The 7988-nt window shown below is 45.2% G+C and overlaps 3 protein-coding genes across 3 annotated transcripts; 2 read left to right on the top strand and 1 right to left on the bottom strand.

Annotated features, from left to right (window-relative positions):
* Nucleotides 1-2407: 2407 nt before the first annotated feature.
* On the top strand, nt 2408-3728 carry PHALS_00166 (tkl protein kinase; the record flags this gene model as incomplete). Its single annotated transcript, XM_024728614.1, has 2 exons — nt 2408-2545; nt 2616-3728. 2 exons carry the CDS (start codon nt 2408-2410, stop codon nt 3726-3728), a joined length of 1251 nt encoding a protein of 416 aa, XP_024572206.1.
* Nucleotides 3729-3962: 234 nt separating this feature from the next.
* On the bottom strand, nt 3963-5613 carry PHALS_00165 (Uncharacterized conserved protein; the record flags this gene model as incomplete). Its single annotated transcript, XM_024728603.1, has 6 exons — nt 3963-4658; nt 4823-4989; nt 5041-5134; nt 5191-5294; nt 5356-5364; nt 5448-5613. 6 exons carry the CDS (start codon nt 5611-5613, stop codon nt 3963-3965), a joined length of 1236 nt encoding a protein of 411 aa, XP_024572205.1.
* A 104-nt stretch (nt 5614-5717) lies between these two features.
* PHALS_00164 (Uncharacterized conserved protein) lies at nt 5718-7064 on the top strand (the record flags this gene model as incomplete). The annotated part of the gene is made up of 4 exons (XM_024728592.1): nt 5718-6211; nt 6300-6351; nt 6422-6760; nt 6840-7064. The coding sequence occupies 4 exons, from the start codon at nt 5718-5720 to the stop codon at nt 7062-7064; spliced, it is 1110 nt and encodes a 369-aa protein (XP_024572204.1).
* Nucleotides 7065-7988: the final 924 nt, after the last annotated feature.

The following is a 7988-nucleotide window of genomic DNA, read 5'->3' as shown; positions in this document are numbered from 1 at the left end:
GTATCTTCGTGGTCACAGTGGGTGTCATTGGTATCTTCGTGGTCACAGTGGGTGTCATGGGTATCTTCGTGGTCACAGTGGGTGTCACCGTCGTCTGTTTCGAGTCTTGATTGACTCCGGCGCGTCGCGTTACTACGCGCAGAAGCAAAGAGTCGCTGGAAAAGATTCAGTGCCTTAGAATGCACTCTACAGAAGCAATGGCTCTATCGCAGTGAAGTTGGTCACTGGTGCGGTGTTTATCACTAAGAAAATACTGCTGATCTTCGATGAAAGTTGGAAGCCGTCAACTCCAAGAAAGTATTTACAGTCTTCGAGATAGACGAGCGGTATGCTGATTTTAGGTATACCTTGGCTTTAGAAGCTCGACCCTTGGATCGATTGGCGATCGAAAATGATTGGGAGTTGCTCTCCTGGCAGAGAAAACACTCTTTGAGTTATGAACCAACTCTCACTATGCATCAGAAAAGCTCTTTAGCCGTATGCTGCTGATAACGGTTCACACTTCATTGTTTTATGTCATGTAATTGACATTTCTAGCTTAAAATAGTACAGGGTCTTATAGAGTGACTACGGGTGGTCACTCTGGAAGTGTGTCGATAGCTCAAGTGGTGAAACGAATATAGGTTGGTGACATCTCAAAACTTTCGACTTCTTTTGTGATCTGGATACCATGATTCCTAGAGTTATTGTCACCAATGATGAGATGCTAGTACTCAACAAAACCCTTAGCAAAAATTTCTTCCGTCTATATCTTGCTCGAGTGACCATTATAGACTTCACCATGGTAGACGATGCTTCAGCCCTCTCAATCGTAAAACTTTCGTTTTATCTGACAATCAGTCTCACAATTACCCAAGCTTCTTAATTTTAAAGAGCGGAGATGTGAAGAGGTCACCAAGCGAAGGCGAGACATACCATCTATATCTACCGCTTGTGCTCTTATACAAACTTCCTGCTGCCTAAGGTTTGCTCTGCTGCATTTTACCGTCGATACAAACTAAGCATTAATGGCGGACTAAACCGAATGGGTGTAAACTGTCCATAGCGCAAATCCGCGCTTTTTTTATTGGTCTCTTCCTATGCTCCACTCGTTTTGCAGTAATGGTGAATTTATCACTCCTGCTGTTAATGAAGCAAGTATACTTCATCAAATTATTTATAGTTTCACTTTGAAGCTGACTTCGAGGGCGGTGAGATCGAGATTTGTGCTGGGCCAAGGACATCAGAAATATTCAGATACAAAGCACAGAAAAAGCGGGTCAGAAGCGACAGATCATACATATCGTTATGCAAAGAATGGGCTAAGCTAAATGTGCTCAAAGCAAGCTGGCATCGCGACATGAGCCTTCCCTTAATATTGCTTGCGCGCGCACATAGAACATAAACCTGTAAAAAATGAGGTTAATTTGCCGAGAGCTGCAAATGACATCTAAGTGTAGTTAAATCATTGATAGCATCTTTTGAGGAACAAAATTAAGATTTCGGGACTATTTTATTTTGAGTCCTCAAATTTGACATGTAAGCCATACAAAAGGCTTTGTAATGACGGCGGTACATCGACGGTGCGGTGTCCATTGCCAGGACTGTTGATGATGGCTATTCGTGACGCAAGCCACCAAGTTATAGCATGCTCTCATTTTTGCAACCCACTGAACGTCACTTAGCTCGGGTTCTGCATTTAAAAATCCAACGCTGTGAAAGTTCCGGCAGTAAGGACTACTGACTGGACCGGTAAGCGCGAGACATCAGGGAGCACATGTATGAGACGGCTCGCGAAGCATTAACTTTTGATCCCCTATCCTGAAAGTACTGAAATGTGCGCAATATCAACGTATGGTGTTGTGAGAATTGATATTCTCGCCATCAACCATCTGAAATGCGCTAATTCACAAGTACAAAATATTAGCATTTGAAAATCAGCACAAGCATAGGTTGTGTAGGACACCTCTAAATGGCAATTTTTGATGCCGCTACTACGAAACAGCCCTACCTACCTTCTGGTAGCTGTGGTATTGATTAAAATGTGATGACATAATGCATAAAGTAAAGGTTGGGCTCAGCACGACATATAAAACTTCATCGTCGTTGCAACTATATCAATTGCTTAACATACATGTGAGCGCAATTGGCTGCAATTTTTCCCTTTAAGAAATGCCCTTCATTTATGTGTAACAAAATTTGTCGTGCCAAGAGAAAGAATACCTTTAATGTATTATACAAACTTGCCCTTCACGGATGTGAAAGATGCATATGGTGCTCGGTGATTTTGGGTAGCCACAGTTTGGAGTCAGTAAAAAAAGGACTATATTGCGATTGACAACATCCACCAGGCAGAGGCGCTCCATCACTTGCTCAAACCTGGCCCCGCGGTGAGAGAGCAAAATCAATTTCTTGGGACGTCCCCACCATGGGCTTCTGTCTGTCCAAATGTCTCCCTGACGGCGACATGGCAGCTGAGCTTGAGGCTGAACTAGACGAATCCAACCATAGCTATTTGCCTCAATCTACGGGACAATCTACCTTTGGCACCACTTCTCTACTTGCGGTTCGTCTTTTCATTCAAGCCTCATCAGTACAGAGTTTCTTAATCGAGATCTTATTTTTATAACTTGCAGGCCGATGAGGTAGTCTGTCTTGATGTAATTGGCGAAGGACCGTTGGGCGTCATATATAAGGGCTCGTACCGCGGCTCGGCAGTCGCTGTCAAGAAGATGAAGATGATTTCATTGCCGTCAAAACCCTCAGCCAGAGAAAATATCGAGATGGAGCTAGAGGTAGAAGCCACACGAATGGGAAGCCTTCGGCACCCTAATACGGTGCTCTTCATGGGTGCTTGTTTACAGGAAGACTACTTCTGTATCGTAAGTGAGTACTGTACGCGCGGATCGCTATTTAATGTTTTGCACGCTCCTAAAGCCTCAGTCTCGAACAAAAGCAGACATAAGCGGCCTGAGTTGGAGGTGCTTCCAAGATCAGCTTCAGCCAGTATACTTGGCGCTTCTGATGTTGTAATTAAAAAAAAAGTGAATCTTAAGTGGAGTCTAAGGATACGCCTCGCACTTGGAGCGGCAAGAGGGCTTCTTTATCTACATAGTGCAGACCCTCCACTTGTTCATGGACAGCTCAAAAGCACGAATATATTAGTGGACGACTCATGGAATGCCAAGCTTGCGGACTTTGGAACACGACGTGTGGCTGATGCAGTTGGTTTTGATAGAAGTAGAATGAATACTATAGATGAGCGATCAGCGTTGTTGCGGTGGACAGCACCTGAACTTCTAAAGCTAGGCGAGGAACGTGTTCTAAAGGGGGCATTCCCTAACGATTGCTCAATTCCGCAAGCCGTGGATATCTTTAGCTTTGGATTGATAATGTGGGAGCTCACAACTGGGGAATTACCATATGCAGACATGCATTCCAATATTGAAATCAGTAGCTATGTGCTGTCGGGCTTCCGACCTATTATGAAGCCCGGCCGGTGCAATATAAAATGGGCGGAGCTCATGGCTCGATGCTGGTCGCACAACCCGTCAAAAAGACCGAGTGCAGCTGAGATCGTTTCTTCGCTCGAGAGCATAAGCAAGATTGATGCCATTGCACAGTCAACAAAGAAGGTAACCGGTGTCGTCAACAGCAACCGTGCTGACTATCGCTTCGCAGAGAAAAAGTCTAGCTCGAGGTCGAAGGGGCCTTCTAAGTTCAAAAGCAACGTGCGAGCTGTCGTCTGAGTGGATTGACCATTTTGCTAGACTATTTTGCTGCTGTGTGAAATCATCAAAGTGTTACTTCAAGTCGTGCTATGCGACGATGTTCTTTCGTATTTTATGCAGATTTCGTAAGGACGGTGCTGCGCAGTGATGCACAGTCGCTGCACGCTTTTCTGACGCGGCGATAGCGTGCTGAAAAAGCGTCTTGCTACCAAATATTAAAATTCATCGAATACGTTATCACTGAATTGCAATTTAATTATTTTTCGCGACGAAGGGTTTGTAGTACTTTGTAATGTGTTCCTCAAGATACTCGTCGCGCAGCATTATAGAGATGCGAGACGTGCGTTTAACGATTACCTTCTGTCGGAAAATCTGTATGCCAGGCATAATCTCGTGCGTATAATGGTAGCGAATTCTTCCAGTCACCATGTACATGGAACGACGCTGCAGATAAGCATCAATGACCGAATCTCCGTTCACCTCCCTAAATCTCATTATGCAGGGTGAGAGCAAATTAAGCCCAGCCACCACGCGGCCGGAGAACTTGATAGAGTCCACGTGAGGTTTAATGTAGCCATCTTCCGCCAGTTCAATCACATGGACAGCCGAAAAATAGGTTAGTTCTTTTGGTAAAATGGCTGTTTCACGGACCTTTTGCAAAATTCGCTGCGTCTCGGTGGACCAGCGTGAGCGCTCCATCTCCTTAAAATTCAGGATAACGTTGTCCCAGTGGCTAATTTCATAGCGGCGTCGCTTGAGAATGTGATAGCACTCGTCTGATAGAACTTTTTCTTCATCCTTTGTGATCACGTCCAGCTCTATTTGCAAGTCATCATCGCTCACCAACGAATCGTGAAAGTGAGTTGTATCGAGGTTAAACACAGATTGCCACAATATTCGCCGAGAAGATGCAGCCACGGCAGACGAGCTCAGTAGTGGTGTCAGCGACTGATGAAGAAATCTACGGCCAGGTTTGGTTATCATTACATGTAAAATTTTGTACCATTTCTTTATTTAAAGCACTTCAAAATATTCTAAGTTTGCGGGGGTCGAATCAGATTAATATAAATATTACTAGCGCTGTAGACGGCGTCAAGGTGTTCAGAGGGAACGTGGTTGATCGTAAAATGCTTTTCCGAAAGCAGCTCAAAGAAAGATAGGCCCCGATCGCCAGCAAAACGTGCTTCATGCGCTGAGACGATAAGCGTATCAGCGTGCGACAATTGTACTATTGTCTGCACTAGCCTCTTTGCGATGTCGCGATGACCATAGATTAGGTCTGAGCACAGAATGATGTCAAACGAATGCAGCTTGTTGTCATGATTCTCACCCCACATTAACCCTTGCGCACAAACTCTGCCGGCGATGCACCCCAGCGCATAATTTCTCTCGATGTTAGCTTGAATCCAGGGAACCGCGATAGGCTAAATATAGCAGAACGTAAGAAAGACTAAGTGCAGGAAAACATAAATCGCCTTACCATGTCAGTAAGCACCACATCTTCAGCTCCAAGTGCTGCGGTGGCCAAACCCGGCACGCCGATGCCGCAGCCTAGCTCGATCACACGTTTCTTAAGGAAAAAGTCTGGAGGGAAGAGTGCACTATTAGCCAGAATCTTTGCCAGCGCTAATGCGCAGTCCCAGACCTTGGCCTGCTGACCCTCATTTTCTCGAAAAACGACCAGCTTATCGGCATTGAGCTCAATTGCATTCTCAATGACCATATCCTTGTCCATACCCTGAATTCTCTGTTGTCTAGCCGCCAACCCCCATTTTCGTTCTGCATACTGCTCCGCATAGCGCTTAGCCTCACGACGTTTCTCCTGTTGATCTAGTGTCTCCGAAAAAAGGTCTTCGCTCTCCATGCAGCCAAAAAAATCATCATCAGAGCCGCTGTTGCTCATGTCCACCACGTAAGCAGTTGCTACTGTTTTTAAAAATTGACTCAATTCATTTTGGGTATAAATGAAAGCTTCGACAGAGTAAATTTATGACTAAAAGCAATGCAATGGAAACGAATGCTACGCTTGCAAAGTTCGATACTGCGGAGACGGCGGACTGTGTTGAGTCCTGCCCTGTGCCAGAATTTGAATCGTCAATGATAGTAGCCACCTACCAGCTTCATAAAGCGGTAGAGACTGGTGAGACCCTGGACCGCCGCAGTGGCATGCTGCAACATTTTAGTCTGAGCTGCGATGGCGCCGCTATCACAGACGGCTTGGATATCTCTGTTCATAAGTTGGGTGATGTCACGGCGTCAAGTGGCATCTTTGACATCAAGTGGAGTTCAGAAAAAATATATGATAAGGCGATGCTTGGCATTGCCACGGCAAGCGGCTCACTAGAGCTGTACGAACTGGCTCGCGAAAACAACAAGGATGTGTTACGCCACTCAGGGCTGACTTCGGGTACAGACGCAGCATCAATGTGCCTTTCGCTAGATTGGAATAATCGTTCGCTCTCGAACGCTCAACCTTCAATTTGTGTAAGCCATTCAGACGGGTAAGTATCATTTGACTGCACGTTTGCGTACATTTATGACGCTAATTGCGTCGCATGGTACCGTCGTATGTGATATTCCATGTGGCAGCACGTTGTCCATTTGGAACACAGCATCCCATGGCATCGTTCAACAGATAAAGGTAAAGTACCTTGCGTAAACTTTCTCAGGTTTTTGACTTTAATTGGTAAAAACTGCTGGCATAACCTCAGTGGAGTGCACATAACCTATATGGATCACCCATTGAGGTGTGGATAGCAGCTTTCAATTGCCATGATCCAAATATTCTCTTCTCGGGCGCGGACGATGCAACGCTCAAAGGATGGGATGTACGTGCTACTGCAGCTCCCATCTTTAAAAATATGCAGCAATACTCTATGGGTGTTTGTAGTATCCAGTTTCACCCGCATGATGAGCGTCTGGTGGCTGTAGGCAGCTATGACGAGCAGATTGCCATCTGGGACCACCGCAATTTGACACGCCCGCTGGTCAAGTACGGAGCCGGTGGCGGTGTCTGGCGCCTCAAATGGCACCCACATGAAAATCGCAAAGTATTTATTCACTTGTCAATGTTCTTCTTTGTACATAACTAATAAGTTTTAGTGCTAACTTTTCATCATTGTATATAAGGATATTTTGCTCGCAGCGTGCATGCATAATGGTTTTCAGGTTCTGAAGCTGGCCAAAGATGCGACGAAACTCGTCAAAGCGGCGAGCTATAATAGCCACAACTCCCTTGCGTATGGCGCGGATTGGTGGCTTCATCCGGTAGCGCTTCAGGCGAAGGCACCCATCGTGGGTTCAGCCTCCTTTTACGATCACGTCTTTCACGTTTGGCGCCGTTCACTGGAATAAGAAATGCTGAACAGAGTTCTTGTTGCTCTTATGGCTCACGTATGGTCTGAATATTGCCTTGTTTACAAAAAGCAACAGCTTTTATGAGCCAATTTAATCACTTTATGCCCTACATTTTGGATAGATAATTTGCTCCACTCTTTGCCAAAACTGCAGTATATCACTTCCTCTTCATGTTTGATTTTGGTCATCTGCACTATGGGTCTCTCACCTCATGAAATTCCTGTTATGAGAGGAGACCAGTTGCTTACTTTTACACCTGTATGCTAATGAAGAATTCAGTATAACGAGCTCGAAGATTGCAAGTTTACCCATCATCCGTTCTAGCCGGGGGCCCGATGATGTGGACGCGTAACGATCGAGTTACCGCGTCCTTCGCTTCCAAAACGCGATCCACAGGCGACACGAGGGTCAATGACCGACCGTGGATGGGCGCGCTTTAGAGCCGCCCTATGGGCCTCCGTCACCGAAATACAATCAGGACGCAGACAGGCTCAAAAGGTCAATTTATAGTTGTGAACACGAGGTGTTTCGTGTAGTTATAGCATGCTATCGTTGCAATAACGAAGCACAATAGGCGAACACGCTTCAACTCGAACGTTTTCAACGTAGATTATTTGCTGTGAATATGGGTTTTAATTATGCATCTGGAGTTTTCACTGTGCATTTTTTTTGAGTGCGATTGTCCTATTAGCTAGCAGTATCCAGAAACACCTATTTTGTGATTGAACACGCTGATAAATCAACGTTGTAAATTATTGCCAAAAAACTATTTTGTGCATGTGGTGACAACTGAGGTACACATTTTGCGCAGATAGTATACACGGCCACTTGCGCCAAGCATCCAAAAAAAATCTTTTTCTTGATGCGAAAAGTATGATTCCATTAACTCGGGCGGTACGACAAAGCGAAGTCTTCAAACTG

Source organism: Plasmopara halstedii (assembly GCF_900000015.1).
Source record: "Plasmopara halstedii genome assembly, contig: Scaffold_110, whole genome shotgun sequence".
In the NCBI taxonomy this organism is placed as follows: domain Eukaryota; phylum Oomycota; class Peronosporomycetes; order Peronosporales; family Peronosporaceae; genus Plasmopara; species Plasmopara halstedii.
Note: the sequence above shows the minus strand (reverse complement) of the source record. Positions and strands in the feature narration are given on the sequence as shown.